Source organism: Symphalangus syndactylus, chromosome 14 (genome assembly GCF_028878055.3).
Source record: "Symphalangus syndactylus isolate Jambi chromosome 14, NHGRI_mSymSyn1-v2.1_pri, whole genome shotgun sequence".
In the NCBI taxonomy this organism is placed as follows: Eukaryota; Metazoa; Chordata; class Mammalia; order Primates; family Hylobatidae; genus Symphalangus; species Symphalangus syndactylus.
The window spans coordinates 71,638,462-71,656,888 of NC_072436.2; the positions used below are offsets into that span (position 1 = coordinate 71,638,462).

An 18,427-nucleotide genomic window follows, 5' to 3' on the forward strand; every position below is an offset into this window, starting at 1 on the left:
TGAATACTTTTTGCTAGGAATTGCACACTTTTTATCTTTGATCTTGACACAAACCCCATGAGGGGTATTAATGTCACCCGCACCTTACTGTTAAAGACACTGAGCCTTAGACACTTGCCAAGGTCAGGCAGCTCAGAGCATGGCACAGTTGGGATTCAGGCCTAGACAGTGAACTCCCAACAATATGCCTTATCCACGGCAGCAAGCAGGCCGTTTTGAGTTCCACTCATGTCACAGAGTAGTAAAGCATAACACGGTATGGCATCCCCCCTTATCCACGGTCAACTGCAGTCTGAAAATATTAAATGCAAAATTCCAGAAACAAACAATTCATAAGTTTTAAATTGCGTGCCATTCTGAGTAGCATGATGAAATCTCTTGCGGTCCCGCTCGGTCCAGCCTGAGATGTGAATCATCCCTTTGTCCAGTGTATCCACATTGTATACACTACTTGCCCAGGAGTCGCATAGTAGTTGTCTCAGTTATACTTAGCAGTTGTCTCAGTTATAAGACTGAAAAGACATAATGTGTATAGGGTTTGGTACTATCTGAGATCTCAGGCATCCACTGCAGTCTTGAAACGTATTCCCCCAAGGATAAAGAGGGACTACTGTAGTCTATCACATAGATGTTTCATAGCACTAAACCACTGTGGCATTTAAAATAATTTAGGTTGTTTACTATGTCCTAATTATAAACATTGCCACAGCAAACATGTTCATTCACCTGGCAGAGATCCTGGAATGTATGCAGTACAATGCATAATTTCTAATTAATTAACATTTGGATGCATGAACAAAAGCATTTCATTCTTTTGAAGTATTTCCTTAGGACAACTTCCCAAGTGTAGAATTACTGGGTCAAGAGGTTTGAACATTTTTATAACTTGATGGTATGCAAATTGCTTTCTAAAAATATTTTCCCAAATTACCCTGCCTCCAGCAAAGCAAGTGTGGGCCAGCTCCACGCCAGCTCTGTCCTGGAGAAACTGCTCCACAGTTTCCCCGCACCGGCAGTGTGAGAAGACAAGTTTACAAATCAGGACAACCACTGCCTACCCATTCTCCCACCAGGCTTCCATACTCTGGAGGTTCAGAAGACAGGCTGTGGCTTCTGTCCTGTCCTGCCTGACTTCCCCTCTGCCATAATCAGGGCTTTGCTGCACCCAGCACTTCAATCCCTAGGACATCCATTTGCAAAGTCACTTGACTCTCCCCATGATTCTCTCTCTCGGGTTGGTACCCTCCATCCCATCTCGAGTTCCTGTGTATAGAGCTGTACCAGGCTCTTGATCCTCATGTGCTTTTCTGCTCCCACCCACTACCCAGGCTAGGCCAGCCTCCTCTCTCACCTGTAACCGCTGCAGTCTCTTCTCTCTATCATGTTCGAAACCCTCCTGCTGCTTGCCTTTCTAAAGCACCGCTCTGCTTGAGTGCCTTTCTCTTGGTTTTCAGTAGTCATCTGCTTCTCCCCCAGTTGCTACAGTGATGGTTTTCAAATAGACATTTAAAGCCCTGGCAGTTCGTCAGGGCCTCCTCTTTCTTCACATCCAGTGTTGGGAGATGAGAGTGTGGAATCTAGAAGGAGCTGAATAGGGGGCCTCTGTATTCCCCACTACCACCAAATCTGCTTGGCTGTTGTTCGTTTCACTTATTGCATTGCAGTGAGACTGTGATTAAATACTTCTGTGGCTAAAGTTTGAGAATCAAGGCTGACATTCCTCAAGGCTTGGTATCCACCTGCTTTCCTGGCCTGATGTCCTGCCATGCCCCGAGAGACATCTCACCCTGACGTTTCCAGAACATAATGCTCTGCCGTCTCCATGTCCTTAAACAGTCTCCTCCCTATCCAGTCTGCTCTCCCCTTTCCCTGGCTGCACCAATTCTCTTTGTCCCCCTTGGCCCTTCTCAAATATCATCATATCTGCTGCCATGCCTTCCTGACACCCAGATGGAGACACTACATCCTACTCTGTGCACCGTATTGTTTCTTGAGTATCCCAATCCTTCCCACACTCTGTGATCACGATTTGTATGTACCTGTGTCATCTGCATGATTGTAAGCCCCCTGCTACTGGGAATAGGAGGAAGGGCTGTTTTCATCCCCAATGTCTAGTGTAACCCCTGGCAAAAGGTAGACCGTCAACAAATCTTGCTGAAGGATTTAATGAATCAATTTGTCTTTAAGCAAGTATTTTCCATGACTAATGGTTATTCGGCATTTCTTTAGTTTAAACACTAATAGGAATCTCCTTGGTATATGAATTCAGCTTCCCACTAGCATGCATTGAGTGTCCTGTCATGTGCCAGCACCAGGTTCCATGGAATGGGTTGTACAGACAACGGGCACAGAAGACCTTGTTCCTGTTTTTAATGAGTTTGCCAACAAGTTATGAAAATAACATAACAGATGGACTGTCTGCCTTTGAGGGGTCACACAAAACATGGTGAGAAACAATTAGACAATTTCAATAACCATATGGAATTAGGTTTCTATTTGTCTGTAAAAGGAGCTGGACAGATCTTTTCACCAAATTGATAGGACTGACTTAAAACAGACCAGATAGCATCTGGAAAATTCTCTTTTGAGAGGTCCAGAGAGGGGCTCTTCAATGAGAGAGGCAGATGTCTCTTGGAGCAGTTGAAACTCAGGCTCCAGAGGTCCACTGGACTTGGTGGGGAAAGATAGCACAAACACAATGTAAGGATGTGCACAGAGAAGTCAAAGCTTTCAAATTCAAGCTCCATTTCTGAGGTCTTATAGCAGATGCTCCACCTTGCAGGTGATTTGGGGCCAAGCTCCTTCTTACACCTTAATATGTGTCTAGTTCTCTAGCTTTTCTCCTCATCTCAGTCTATCAGCCTTGTTCTGCCTTCATCCTCTATTTTTCTCATGCCTCAAATGCAGCCTTTTTTATATTAATCTGACCCATACTTTTTTCTTCAACATCCCCACCCTGCTGCTTCCTACTACCCTCTGCATGTCTTCATCAGGCCATTGAGAACTACAAAAGACCATGCACAACCATATTGTGGAAATTTTTCCTTCCAATCTCTGCAAGACATTGGTTCCAAATTTTCACCACTCCTGTTGAGCTCCCCACCCATTCCCTCCCTTCTCTGTCTCAACAGGTGATCTTGGCTCCTCTTTCCTTCCATTACCAAATGGAGGGTTATGAGTGAACTCCCTCATCTCCAGTCCCTGCCTTTCCCATCCTTTCTCCTCTGTGTTCCTGTCTTCTCCCAGAGGAAGAAAAGGGCCCTACCTTTCATCTAGGATGATGCCTTCTTGAACTGTGAGTTCCATTCCTTCTATCTCTTCCAGTACTTACTGTTTCTCTTTGTATCTTAAAATTTTCTCTTTCAATTGAAAGATCCCACGTGGGTCTAGGTCTTTGCCATTTATGAAAGAATAATCTCCCACCTCAGTTATCACACAAATGACCAACATTTGCCTTCCTTCTCTTTACCATATACTTGTAATAAAAATGTCTACTTCTAGAGAGATGTATGCCCCACTTCCTCACTTATCACTCACTACTCAGCCTCTCAACCCATCACAATCTGGTTTCATTAGCCTGCACTTCTTCACTAAATCTGCTCACTAAGATTTCTAGTGCTCTCCTAATGTTCATTAAACACCCTACTTACTGATCTTCTCTGAAGACTGATGTTGTTAATTCTCCTTCCTCTTCAATACTTTCTCCCTACATTGCAATAAATCCAACCATTCCTGTTCTATGCTCATGTCACTGATGACTCCTTTCAAGTGTCTTTGACTGTGCTCCATCTTCCACCTGCTCCTTTGGTGCATCATTTCCTGGGATTCCAACTCAGGCTTCTTTTCTTCTCACTCTAGTATTCTCCTTAGGAAAGTGCATATGATTCCACACATTTAGATATCACCTATAAACTTATAACTTATTAATCTGCATATCTGGTCTAGATCTCTCTCTCTCTATATATATATGTATGTATATGTGTGTATATATGTGTGTACATATAAATGTGTGTATACACATATATGTGTGTATATATGTGTATATATTGATATATGTGTATATATGAATACATGTGTGTGTACATATGGATTGATAGATATAATTTATGAAAGAATAATCCCCCACCTCAGCTCTCATGCAAATGACCAACATTTGCTTTCCTCTCTTTACTATTATGCTCATTAAAAAAGTGTTTTATTTGATCATTATATACGTAGTTATATCATATCTATTTCCATCTTTTCTCTCTCTCTCTCTCTCTTTCTCCTCTATTCCCATAAGTTCAATGTCTAATGGCAATTCTCCCAGTATCTTCTCTAATCTCACTATCATCCCATCCCTAAATCACTGCTTCTCCTGTAGCCTTCCTCAAAGGCAATAGCTTCATTCCATCATCAAGCGCCAGGTACTCTCCTAGGCACTGAAAATACAAAGCCATTAATACAAGGTACCTGCACTTAACTAACCCAACTAGCAAAATTGTGAGCATTAGAATCATCCACAACACTCTTCACTCTCTCCAAATAGGTTGGTACATTCTTTTTTTTTTTTTTTTTTTTTTTGAGATGGAGTCTTGCTTTGTCATCCAGGCTAGGGTGCAGTGGCGCAATCTCGGCTCACTGAAACCTCCTTCTCCCGGGTTCAAGAGATGCTCCTGCCTAAGCTTCCTGAGTAGCTGGGACTACAGGCGCGTGCCACCACACCTGGCTGATATTTTGTATTTTCAGTAGAGACTGGGTTTTACCGTGTTAGCCAGGAAGGTCTCGATCGATCTCCTGACCTCGTGATCTGCCCGCCTTGGCCTCCCAAAGTGCTGGATTACAGGCATGAGCCACCGCGCCTGGCCTAGGTTGGTACATTCCAAATATGCTTTAAACAAGCTCCCTATTCTCACTGCTTTGCCTATATCATTATAATAGTTTCTTTTGCAACTCCGTTTCTTGCAAATTCCTTCCACCAGAATTCACAAAGTCATTCAACAAATGTAGGCTGAGCATTTGCTGTGGGCCAGGCTCTTTGATAGCTAGAGAGTATGATAGGATGAAGGAAAAATGGTCTTTGCTTTTAAAAAATTCTCAGGAGAATGCGCTTCCTCCTACTCTCCACCTGGAAACCCAGTCTTCTGAATTTGGATGTCTTCTCGGAGAAAACTGGTCACTCTTTCCTCTACTCATAGAGTTTCCTGTGTGTTCCTCGATGTTATCACTCTCATGTAATTTTATGATGATTCATTTAAACATCCCTCTCTTCCACTGGACTATGGACCCCTCAAAGGCAGACAGTCCATCTGGCTCAGCATCTATGTTCAGAACCTGGTATGTGATGGACCTCAGAGAGCTGTCACTACCTGCTGCCTCCCATTCCTCCCATTCTCTGCCCCTTTTCTCTGCTCAGTACTTCCCCAAACCTACTCTTGTCAAGGAGACCAATGGCCTTTACATTTTAAAACCTAAGGTGAAATTCTCTGTCTTCATCTTAACTACTCTATCAGCAGCATGCGGTACAGCAAGCCACCCCCTCCTTCTTGGGACACTCTCTCATGTGGCTTTTGGTACACCAGTCCCTCCTGGTTCTCCATGTGTCTCATCAGATGCTTTTAGCCTCCTCTGAGGATTCTTCCTTTTCTTGCTGTCCTCTAAACGTTGGAGGGTCCCAGGGCCTCCCTTCCTCATCTGCACAGTTTCTTATAGTCTCACCACTTTAAATATCACCCATATGATGAAGACTTTGAACTCGACATCTGCAGCCTAGAAATCTGTCAAAGCTATTCTCTCAACAAGAACCAACCACTGGATGCTCTGGAGACATCAGGACCAACAGTGTCACTTCTTACATGAGAGAAAAATCATCTTTGTTTTTTTTTTAGCTTGGCCAGGTCAGGTTTTGTCACTCTTAATCTCAGATCACATGAGGAGTTTGGAATCAGAAACATCCCTGGAACTCCAAAGACCTGGTCCTGAGTTCTACCAATGTCTGACCTCTGGGTCCTAATTGTCACCCCTTTGGCCATTAGCAGAGCATTTCCATCTTAATAGGTGTAAATTTTCATGAATTTATTATAATAATTGTAAGTAATATAATTACCATAATGTAATTATAATGTATGTAATATGATAATTATAACTATTAACCAATGTAATTAATGACATTAATTTTATGCTGCGAACTGCCCCCGATACTTTCACATGTGCTATCTCATTTAGTCCTCATGAGAACTCTACAAAGTAAATATTATTATTCCATTTTACAGATGAGAAAACTTAGACTTGAATCAGGAATTTTTCCGAGGTCACATTTACCCTGTGATTCTATATTCAGTGCTTTATTTCCTTTTAGAGTTTAAAGCTAATGGAATAAAAGTTCAGAGATCATAAGGTCTCAAGGGGGGGGTCCTCTAATGCCAGACCATGCCAGCCCATGCCAGCCCCACCTCCCCTATACCATGTTCACCTCATCCCCAGTCCTCAGACCTAAAATTTTGGACCCCATCCTGAACAACCACAGAAGGGTGAGGTCTCACTACCACACTAGTAACTGCCCTAGCTCTTCCCACAATCCATCTCCACCCCTTACCCCTCAACCCCTTCCTTAGATTTGCTGGAAAACTCCAGGAAACTGGGTTGGTTTGGGGAAGTGGAAATAGAAAGAGCAACTGTCACCTCCCTCCCCACCTTGGTCCTCCTTTGTCATCACTCAAACACTCCTAAGATCAGGACAAGAGCCCCTCCCCACCCTGCCTCTAGCCCAGCCCAGGCCTCAGGGAGAGCTCCCCACCCCCATACACACTGTACCTGCCAGCTCAGCACTGATACCTCCTTCCTAGGGTATCAGTTCCAGAAGTGCTCCCCACCCCTGACAGGAGAGGTAAGAGGCTCTGAGAAATGAGTCTTTTAGTGGAAAAAGTGAACCACAAAATAAAAAAGAAATACCTTTCTTTCGGAGCTTGGGGGTTTTCCTCCTGAAATCCCAGCAAACAAGCAGTGCCAGGGCAGGAAAGCCACAGCCCAGTTCCCACCGCGGCATCCTGGGGATGTGAGGCATGGCGGGGCCGAAGACTCACGCCTCCGATGAGCCAGCCTCAGGCCTTCCCTCCTCCCCAGACTGGAAGACCTCTCTTCTCTCACTTCCAGATCAGCACATGCTTGCAAATACTGCTCAGGTTCTGACTCCAAAAAGGAAATCATGGGATCTGTCCGCACTTGCCCCAGCCCTCCGGGCCCTCCTTCCCCCAGCACTTCCCCTCCCCACTCACCTTTACACACAGGACTCTCTGGCTTTTAAACAGTGAACATAAAGCTGTCAAGGCCCGCAATAAAAATAAGTGCCTCCTTTTACTTAGCAGCTAATTGTCAACTGCCATTCAGGGGATACCTCCCAGGTGGGTTAAAAAAAATCCCACGTGGGAACCCTTACCAGCATCGTTCTATATATCAAAGTGTCTGGCAGAAACAGAGAATTTCACTTAGTGTTTATGAAGCCAGCTCACCATTCCCTGGAAATGCTTTCAGAGTTGCACATGGCTCGGTGGAGGCCTTCAGAGATAATGATCTTGAAGGTAGGTTGTTGGGTAGACTGAGATGATTTTGTCCTCCTGATGAGCAGATACTGTAAATAGTGCAGCAACCCTATCAGACATGCCCAGGAGACGGCAAACAGGCTCTCAGCATTACAGAGAGACAGGCAAGGTTGTCAGGAAGGGCCCCAGGGCTATCTCATGCTGCCAACCCAGTGTTTATTCTCCATTCATTAATAGGCCAGGAATCAGGGACTCATCTGACTCCACATTCTCTCTGCATATCAAATTGACTCCCACCCCCGGCAATGTTACCTCCAAAACATTGTGCAAACCTGTTTGCTTTTCTGCATCTCCACTGCCACCACCCGTGTCCAACCCACCATCTGTCCTTTCTGCCTGGACAATGGCTTGAGTTTCGTATCTGGTCTCCTGCTTTCATTCTGATCTACCACCTCCAGCCCAATCCATTTTCCATACAGCAACTAGAATGATCTTTTAAATAGAATCTGATTTTTTTCACCTTCTTCCTTGAAATCCCCAATGACTACCTATAGCTGTTAGGATGAAGACCAACATCCTTAACAAAGCTATCTCCCCTTTTATTACCCTCCCCTCACTCCAGAGCCTGTCCTTTCTGTCACAGGACCTTTGCACATGCTATTCCCTGTGACTAAGACACCATTCTGCTTCCCCCTTTTCTGTCTAGTTAGCTTCTGCTGGCCTTTCAGAGTTAAGCTTAATCGTCACGATTTCAAGGAAGCCTTCCTTGACCTACTTGACAAAGATATTTTTTCCCCATATGGCGTCATGTGTTTTTCCCACATGGCTCTTTTCACAATTGTAACTATGTTTTCCCTTGGCTCTTTAAAAGTAATTGCTGTGTCTTCTCCTAGCTTGTGAGCTCTTTGAGAGAAAAGACTTTGGCTTTTTTTTTCTCTCCTCTCTCTCTCTCTCTTTCTCATTGTTGTGCCCCAGTGTTAGAATAGAACTGGGCACATGGCACATATTAAAGACAGAGCTGTTGACCAAATGGATAAATAAGTATCTGTCTGTTGTTAGGAGCTGAGGGCAGGAGAGATGAGGGAATTCATGGAAATAAGTAAAAATCATCTATTTTAATATCGAATGTAGCTGGTGAGAAAGACCAGAACACATGGAATAACAATGACTGCACACCCCTCCAGGCTAAATTGTGCTGTGGATTACGAAATCATGCTCGGAAGGGTGCAGAGAACTTAAAAGAATGAAAGGAGGAAAGAAATCCAAGGTATATCACAATTCAATATTTACATACTGTATGCCTCCTGTTGGCAAACACACAATGATGCTTAAAACACAAGATCTTCTTTTTCAAGATGGCTGACTACAAGCATTTCCAGTAATCTCATCCACTTAGGGGAACCAAGCTAGTGTGCAGACAACCGCACTTTAAATGCAGTGTTCAAGAAAGAACTTGGGAGTTCAACAAAAAAGTGAGAGGAAGCTTTGAAATCCAGGAAGAAAGAAAGCAGGAATGCTGTATGGCTGAGGCCAGCTGGGAAAGGGGAGCGAATCCCCCAAATGGCAGAGGGTGAGTGAGTGCCTTTCTGCTGTCCACTTCCCCACTGGGGAATTATACAATCCAGGCCGTAGGAGAGCACCTTGACCCTCCCACACCACGAATCTAACTTGGGGAGTGGCAAGAAGACTATGATATGGAACTGCTCCAGGGAATGTCCTACACCCTTTTTGGAACCTGGCTGGCTGCTGTGGGACAACATTCTGGATCAGAGCTCTTACAGACTGTGCATGGGGGAACTTGGGTGGTGCTTGCAGGACTGGGGCTTGAGTGGGGGATGAACCCCTGCAGCCCGCTCTGAGAAGCAAGTGTGGAGTGGGCTCCAGCCACTGGCATTGCAACCAGGCACACCACCATCCCAGGTCCTAAGCAAGAGGAGAGTTGTTGTGGAGGCTTGGTCTGAAGCTGAATGGCATCTCCTATGGCCTAGGACTGAGTTGTGGACTAGATGCAGCCTGCTAGGACTGACTGGGTGGCCAAGTTGGCTGCCATAGCCAGGATGGAGGAGGGAACTTTGCTGGGACTGGGGTGTGAGATGAAAGCAAGGCTCATTCCTGTGGGCCAAAGCAGTGGCCACTGGGACAGCCCTATCCTCCCTATCCTAAGACTTCAGGACAGCAAAGGTTGCCCGTCACCAAGCATTTCATAAGCAGCCTAAGGACTTCCTCTACTCCCTAATCAAGGCTGGTGCATGCATATGCCATTGGAGGGCCTGAGTACAAGCTTGCTTGGTCCAGCTCTGCCCAACTTTGCCCCCTACTCCAAGACAGAGTGTGGGATCCAGGCTCCTGGGTGTTCCACAAGCCAACTACCACCTGGGTTACCCAAATACCTCTTCTGGGGAACAGAGGTCAGGCATAAATCTCCATGCTACCCCCACCGCTCGTTCTTACCTGCAAGCACCATCTACTAGCCTGGAGTCTGGCCCACAAAGCCCATTGAAACTTGAAACAACTGCTAACACAAAAGCACTGTGCTTGAGAACTAGAAAAACATTTCATGACCAACTGTACACCCACTGCCCCCACCATCCTTGCTGCCCAAAAGATCAAAAGCCCACTCACCTGCCCAGTACACCACTACTACAATCAGCATCCAAAAAAGCCCCCCACAGGTCCAAGAATCGGCCCCCCTGGAACTGCCAATATACGTGCCAGCATATGCTGCCTGAGGTCACAAGGAGAAACACACTTGGCCCACCACTGCTACCACTGAAACCTGAAAAAGTAACCAATAACTGCCTAACACACTAAGGAATCCATAGATACCACTAAGGCTATTTATACCAAGGAAATCATACAGCATCTTCCCCACTGCACACACTAAGAAGCAAAGCCAAATGGCCCTACCCAACCAACATCATAGTCATATCTTCAAGAAAAAATGTCCCCACCCCATAATGAATGTAAATTCAAAAATAAGAGGAAGTGACTATTGCTTCAGATGTGCAGAAATCAATGTAACAATACAGGAAGCACGAAAAAGCAATGTAATATGACACCCTCAAAGGAAAACAATAATTCTCTAGCAATAGCTCCTAACCAAAAAAACTCCTCAAAATCCCAGATAAAGAATTCAAAATATTGATTTTAAGGAAGCCTAATTAGATGCAAGAGAAATCTAAAATCAATACAAATAAATCAGAAAATCAATTCAAGATATGGATGATAAATTTACGAAGAAGATAGATAACTTTTTAAAAATCCAAACAGGAATTCTGGAACAAAATAAATTTATTGGAGGAATTACAGAAAACATTCAAAAGCTGCAACAGTAGACTAGAGCAAGCAAAAGGCAGAATTTCAGAACCTGAATACAAGTATTTTGAAATAATCCAGCTAGGCAAAAATAAAGAAAAAAGAATAAAAAGGAATGAACAAATTGAGTCATTTGGAACTACATTAACGAACTGGTATAACAGTTCTAAATACATATGCACTCAACACGGAGCATCCAGATTCACGAAACAAATATTACGGACCTAAAACTAAAAAAGAGATTGACAGCAACACAGTAATAATGGGAACTCAACACCCCATTCTCAGCATTACCCAGATCATCTAGACAGAAAATCAATTAAAAAGTCTTAAATTAGACTTTACACCAAGTGGGATGAATAGACTTTTACAGAACATTCTATATAACAATTGCAAAATATACATTCTTCTCAACAACACAGGGAACATTCTCCAAGACAGGCCATATGTCAGGCCACAAAGCAAGTCTCAAATAATTTTTAAAAACTGAGATCATATCAAGTATCTTCTCAGACCACAGTGGAATAAAACTAGAAATCAATACCAAGAGGAACTTCAAAAACTATACAAATACATGGAAACTAAACAACATGCTACCGAATGATCATTGGGTCAATAAAGAAATTAAGATAGAAATCTAAAAATTTTTTAAACAAATGAAAATACAAAAACATACCAAAACCTGTAGGCTACAGCAAAAGCAGTGCAAAGAGGGACGTTAATAGCATTAAATGCCTACATCAAAAAGTAGAAAGAGTACAAATTAACAACCTAACTTCAAACCTCAAGAAACTAGAAAAGCAAGAACAGACCAAACTCAAAATAAGCAGAAGAAAAGAAATAACAAAGGCTAGAGCAGAACTAAATGAAATAGAAACCAAAGAAACAATACAAGGGATCAACAAAATGAAAAGTTGGCTTTTCAAAAAGATAAACAAAATTGTTAGACTTCTAGCTAGACTAACCAAGAAGAAAAGAGATTCAAACAAACAAATCAGAAATGAAAAAGGAGACATTATAACTAATACCATCGAAATACAAAAGATCATCAGAAATTATTATTAACAACTAGATGCCCACAAACTAGAAAACCTAGAGGAAATGGATAAATTCCTAGAAACATATACCTCCCAAGATTGAAGCAGGAAGAAATAGAAAGTCTGAAGAGACCAACAATGAGTAGTGAGATTGAATCAGTAATAATAAAACTTCCAAAAAAGAAAAACCCAGGACCAGATGGATTTACAGTTGAATTCTACCAAACATACAAAGAAGTTCTAATACCAACTCTCCTGAAACTGTTCCAAAAAACTGAGAAGGAGAGAATTCTCCCTAACTCACTCTACAGGGTCAGTATCACTGTGATACCAAAACCAGACAAGGACATAACAACAACAAAAAAGAAAACTACAGACCAATATCCCTAATGAATATAGACTCAAAAATCCTCAACAAAATACTAACAAACCAAATCCAACAGCACATCAAAGAGATAATACAACATGATCAAATAAGTTTTATATCATGAATGTAAGGATGATTCAATACACACAAATCAATAAATGTGATACATCACACAAACAGAATTAAGGCAAAAGCCATATGGTCATCTCGACAGACACAGAAAAAGCATATGATAAAATTCAGCATCTGTTCGTAATAAAAATTCTCAACAAACTAGGCATAGGAGGAATGTGCCTCAAAATAATATAGGTCACATGCAACAAATGCACAGCCAACATCATACTGAATGGGAGAAAGTCGAAAGCATTCCCTCTAAGAACTGGAACAAAACAGGGATGCCAACTTTCACCATTCCTACTCAATAGAATACTGGAAGTCCTACCCAGAGTAATCAGGCAAGAGAAAGGAATAAGTGATATCCGAATTGGAAAAGAGGAGGTCAAATTATCCCTATTCGCTGATGATGTGATCTTATATCTAGAAAAACCTAAAGACTCCACAAAAAAACTCTTAGATCTGATAAATGCATTCAGTAAAGTTTCAGGATACAAAATCAACATACAAAAATCAGTAGCATTTCTATACACCAGTAACAATCTAGCTGAAAACAAAATCAAGAAGGCATTCTGATTTACAATAACTATAGAAAATAAAATACCTAGGAATATACTTAACCAAGGAGATGAAAGATCTCTACAAGGAAAACTACAAAATCACTGACAAAAGAAATGGTAAATGACACAAACAAATAAAAAAATCCCATGTTCATGCATTGGAAAAATCAATATCATTAAAATAATTGTACTACCCAAAGCAATCTACAGATTCAATGCAATTTCTATCAAAATACCAATGTCATTTCTTCACAGAACTAGAAAAAAAATTCCTAAAATTTATATTTAACCAAAAAAAGGGCTCAAATAGCCAAACAAACCCTAAGCACAAAGAACAAGGCTGGAGGCATCATATTACTTGACTTCAAATTATACTACAAGGCTATGGTAACCAAAACAGCATGTCACTGGTATAAAAACAGACACATAGATCAATGGAACAGAATAGAGAACCCAGCAATAAAGCCACATATTTATAGTCAGCTGATCTTTGACAAAGTCTATAAGAACATACCCTGGAGAAAATACACCATTTTCAATAAGTGGTTCTGGGAAAATCTGATTGCCAAATGCTGAAGAATGAAACTGGAGCCCTATCTCTCACCATATACAAAAATCAAGATGATTAAAAACTTAAATGTAAGATCTGAAACTATAAAACCTAGAATAAAGCTAGAATAAAACCAAGGGAAAACTCTTCTGGACATTGGTCTAGGCAAAGAATTCATGAATAAGGCCTCAAAAGCACAGGCCACAAAAATAAAAATAGACAAATAGGACTTAATTAAGCTAAAAAGATTCTGTACAGCAAAAGAATCAACAGAGTGAACAGACAACCTACTAAATGGGAGAAAATAGCTGCAAACTATGCATATGATAAAGGACTAACATCCAGAATCTACAAGGAGCTCAAATAACTCAACAACAATAAAACCAAATAACCCCATTAAAAAGTGGGTAAAGGACATGAGCAGACAATTTGCAAAAGAAAACATACAAATGGCAAACATGCATATGAAAAAAATCCTCAACATTAATAATCATCAGAGAAATGCAAATAAAACCCACAATGAGATCACACCTTACACCAGTCTGAATGGCAATTACCAAAAAGTAAAAAAATAACAGATGTCAGTCAAGATGCAGAGAAAAGGGAACACATACACTGTTGGTGGGAATGTAAATTTGTTCAACCTCTATGGAAAACAGTATGGAGATTTCTCAGAAAACTAAAAATAAAACTATAATTTGATCCAGCAATCCCACTACTGGATATATACCCAAAGGAAAGGCAATTATTATAACAAAAAGATACCTTCACTTGTATGTTTATCACATGATTATTACAATGGCAAAGATATGGAATCAACCTAACTGTCCATCAACAGATGATCGGATGAAGAAAACATGGTATAAATACACAATGGTATACTTACTGTTCAGCCAAAGAATAGTAAATATGACATCTCAAAGAATGAAATCATGTCTTTTGCAGCAACATCAATGGAACTAGAAGCCATTTTTAAGGGAGAACGAGGCAGACACAGAAAGATATCACATGTTCTGACTTATAAGTGGGAGCTAAGTAACGTGTACACACAGACATAGAGTATGGAATTATGGACAACAGAAACTCAGAAGGATGAGGAGATGGAAGGGGGTGTATGATGAGAAATCACTTAATAGGTACAATATGTGTTATCTGGATGATGGGTACCCTAAAAGACCTGGCCACTACTACACAATCTATGCATGTAACAAAATTGCACCTGTACTCCATAAATTTATACTAATAATAATGATTTCAAAAACATAGGACCTGTTTCAGGACTTTAAAATTGGGTTGAGTAAAGGAGAACAATGTAATGCATTGTTTCCTCACTCAGCAATAGCCTGAGCAAAACCTCAGATGGCTCATCTCCGGAGGAAGAGGACAAAAGCAGGTCCGGACAGAGTGTGATGATTTGCAATTTGGACTGCTTGCTCCCTGGAGATGGGACAGGGACCAGGTTTCAGTGTGGAGATCCAGAGAAGGCATGCCTGCCTTACTAAAAGGAAGGAGTAGTTTAGAGGAAATGGGCAGGAGTAAGCTGAGAATGAGTTGTCAGAAGTCACAAGCCCTTAGGAAAGGGTGGCAAGAAATTAGCCCACTGATAAGAAAAAGGCTGAAACACCAATGTGCTGCCCTCTAAAGTGAGAGGAACACTCAGAGCCAGCTACAGGCAGGAGGAGCCCTGAGGAAAAAGTTGGGAATGCCGTGAAGACTATGTGGGCCATCTCTCCAGTCAAGGGAGAAAAGGAGCCCAAAAGGGGATGGCAAGCCAGAAGAGGCATCAGCTCTGCACAATTGTTACCAGAGTAACTTCTAAAATTTAAAATTGGGATTCATTCCCTAGGGTGTATAGACGGGCTACAGGTGTCTGAAAATATTTTGCTGTCGAAAGCAAAATTGTTTGTGTCTAGGTGTTTTTCTGGGGAGAGTTTCTATAGCTTTCATCAGATTCTCCAAGGGGGGCCTTTGCACCATAAAGAGCTCCACTGAGACTCACCACTGACATGGTTGGAGGAAGATATTATAATTATAGAGGACACAACCCATTTACTTAATAATCTCTCAGATAAGCTGATCATCATCTAACAGAGGAGAGCCTACTGAGGGAGCAGAATGTAGTGCTGCTATGGGAAAATGACGTGATTCTTTCACCCATTCGATTAATAAATCTTTATTGAGCACTGTTTACATTCTAGGATAAGGTACTGTACAAAAAAGAAAAGCAATTCCTGCCAAGTAGATTGAAGCTTTCATTCCAGTGAGGGGAGTCTAGCTAGAAACAAAACAAATGAGTAAAATATTTAGCATGTTAGAAGAGGTTATGTGCCAAGGAGCAAAGCGAGGCAGAACTGAGGGGTAAGGAAGGGGTTCAACGCTAAACAGAATGATAGAGGAAGGCTTACTGAGGTGATGTTTGATCAAAGACCTGAAGACGGTAAGGGACCAAGCCATGTAGCTACCTGGGGAAAGAGGATTCGCAGCGAAGGAAACAGCAAGTGCAAGGGCCTGAAGGCAGGAACACAGGTAGGATGTTTGAGGAGGCTGGTCTGGCGTAGCTAGAGTGAAATGAGCACAGGAGAGCCTTCTAGAAAACAAGGTCAGAGGGAAAATGCGGGAGGGGAGGCGGCGGGCGAACTGTGCACTATAAGATCACTATAAAGCCTTGGCTTTTACTCCGCGTGAGAAAGGAAGCTATCGGAGAATGTTGAGCTGAGAAGAATCTTGATATGACAGGTTTAACAGGCTCACTCTGGCCGCTCTGTTGAAAACAGACTGTAAGAAGGCAGGGGTGAACGTGTGGAGATGAGTTTCAAGGTTAGTGCTGTAATTTGACAAGAGAGGATTCCATCTCCTTTGGGGTGGTAGTAGTGAAGGTGGTGGGAAGGGGGCAGGCTCTGGGTGGAAAAAGAAAGTTTCACAAAGGGCTAGAAAGAGGTGGCAGCAACATGTCTCAGTGACTTCACAATATTTGGGAGGCGTGTCTTTCCCATCTAGTCAACCCACGTTAGAGGTTCTTTCCAAGTGGTAAGGTGCTGTGGCAAAAGAGCCCTGGCCCTACCCCTCACCTGCGGGGCCCATGGGACACGTCATTTGTCCCTTTAAGGCCAACATTCCCTAACTTACAAATAGTAAGAACAAATTTCTGATTTGTCCAGTGGCCTCAAATGAGACTCTATACTGTCTTAAAAATGCCCTCACATTCTGGGATCTATGATTTTGGTTAGTAACTTTAAACATGGCTGGGCATGGTGGCTCATGCCTGTAATCCCAGCACTTTGGGAAGCCGAGGCAGTGGATCACCTAAGGTCAGGAGTTCGAGACCAGCCTGGCCAAAACAAGGTGAAACCCTGTCTTTACTAAATATACAAAAATTAGCTGGGTGTGGTGGCACGTGTCTGTAATCCCAGCTGTTCAGAAGGCTGAGGTAGGAGAATCGCTCAAACCCTGGAGGCGGAGGTTTCAGTGAGCCGAGATTGTGCCAGTGCACACCAGTCTGGGAGACAGAGTGAGACTCCATCTCAAAATAATTAATAATAATAATAATAATCTGAGATGCTGTATCAGAGGCAACACTGTTCTTTGAATAAGTAAGTGGTGTTGCACTCTGATTTCCCCTTTGCTGGACTTTCCACCGCCTACAGGACTTATGCTTGACTTTCTTCTCAGGGTGGTGGTCTTGGGGTGCAGTGACGGTGAAATCCCCATGTGTATCATGACAGAGTACAGCAGTTCACTATCTCAAGGCTCAGCCAAGCATCACAGTAGCCACAGAACCTAGTGAAAGTACACGGATACCATTTTGACTCAGAGAGCAGGTGCATGATTAGGCAACATCCACTACCCTTGTCTCTGCAGATAGCTTAAAGTACTGGACTGGAGAAAACAGAAAAGGGTGGCTCACAGTCTCATAATCCAGCCCAATAAGGATGGTCACAGCTAAGATTTTCCAGCATGTTGCCTAATTATGTACCTGCAGCTCATGTGCTCCCAGAGAAACAGACAGGGTAAAATCAATGCTAATGTCCCCTTTCTTGGTCCCAGACTCTTATAAAACCTCTTGGCAGTTCCTACTCTTGGTTTCTTTGAGAAGCTAATGTATCTAACCAGCAAATCTTTCTTGGTTTTTTAACATCATTAGATACGATTTCTATTTGTAACCAAATAAACGCTGAAATGTATCAATTAAGATTCCAGGCCGGGCATGGTGGCTCACGCCTGTAATCCCAGCACTTTGGGAGGCCGAGGTGGGTGGATCACGAGGCCAGGATACCGAGACCATCCTGGCCAACATGGTGAAACCCTGTCTCTACTTAAAAAATACAAAAAAAGAATTAGCCAGGCGTGGTGGCGGGCACCAGTAGTCCCAGCTACTCAGGAGGCTGAGGCAGGAGAATGGTGTGAACCCGGGAGGCGGAGCTTGCAGTGAGCCGAGATCATGCCACTGCACTCCACCCTGGGCGACAGACCAAGACTCCATCTCGGAAAAAAAAAAAAGAAAAAGATTCCATAGCAACTTGGGGAAAATGCTTAAGCCGTTCTGAAAAAAGTGTGTAGATGTAAACAGTAGATGAAAGAAAAATATAAAATGCCTCTAGTGGAGTATTTTTTCTTTACTTTCCACAAAATTATTGTGATATTCTTGAAATTTCTGAAAGAAGCTGTTGGCCAGTGAAATAAATATTTAATATTCAAACTACGAAAGCATCCCTAAATGATTTCCAAAATAACAGGCCACACAGTCAATACATAATTACATATTTAAGGTTATCTGGAGTTGACACAAGTAGGCGTGCTCCTAAAAAGTTGAAGGAAAATGTTAACTTGAGAACTCATACCTGCCAGTTTTTTCATATTTTTATAAAAGGAGGGAAACATACTAGATTCACGTGTTTGTTAATTTCAGATGGTTTTTGCATCTGTTTTCTTTAGTCAGGACCCTCCTCAAATATGGAAACATCACTAGG

The 18,427-nt window shown here is 42.3% G+C and overlaps 1 protein-coding gene across 5 annotated transcripts in view; it reads right to left on the bottom strand.

Annotated features, from left to right (window-relative positions):
- ARHGAP25 (Rho GTPase activating protein 25) overlaps positions 1-18,427 on the bottom strand; it is a 91,342-nt gene that overhangs the window by 20,127 nt on the left and 52,788 nt on the right. For 2 of the 5 annotated variants that reach the window (XM_055241208.2, XM_055241205.2), the window contains one exon: positions 5,349-5,351. The exons of the other annotated variants lie outside the window; for them this stretch is intronic. In XM_055241208.2, the coding sequence (XP_055097183.1) occupies positions 5,349-5,351 (3 nt within the window). The remainder of the gene's footprint in view (positions 1-5,348; positions 5,352-18,427) is intronic. 5 annotated transcript variants of the gene reach the window in all.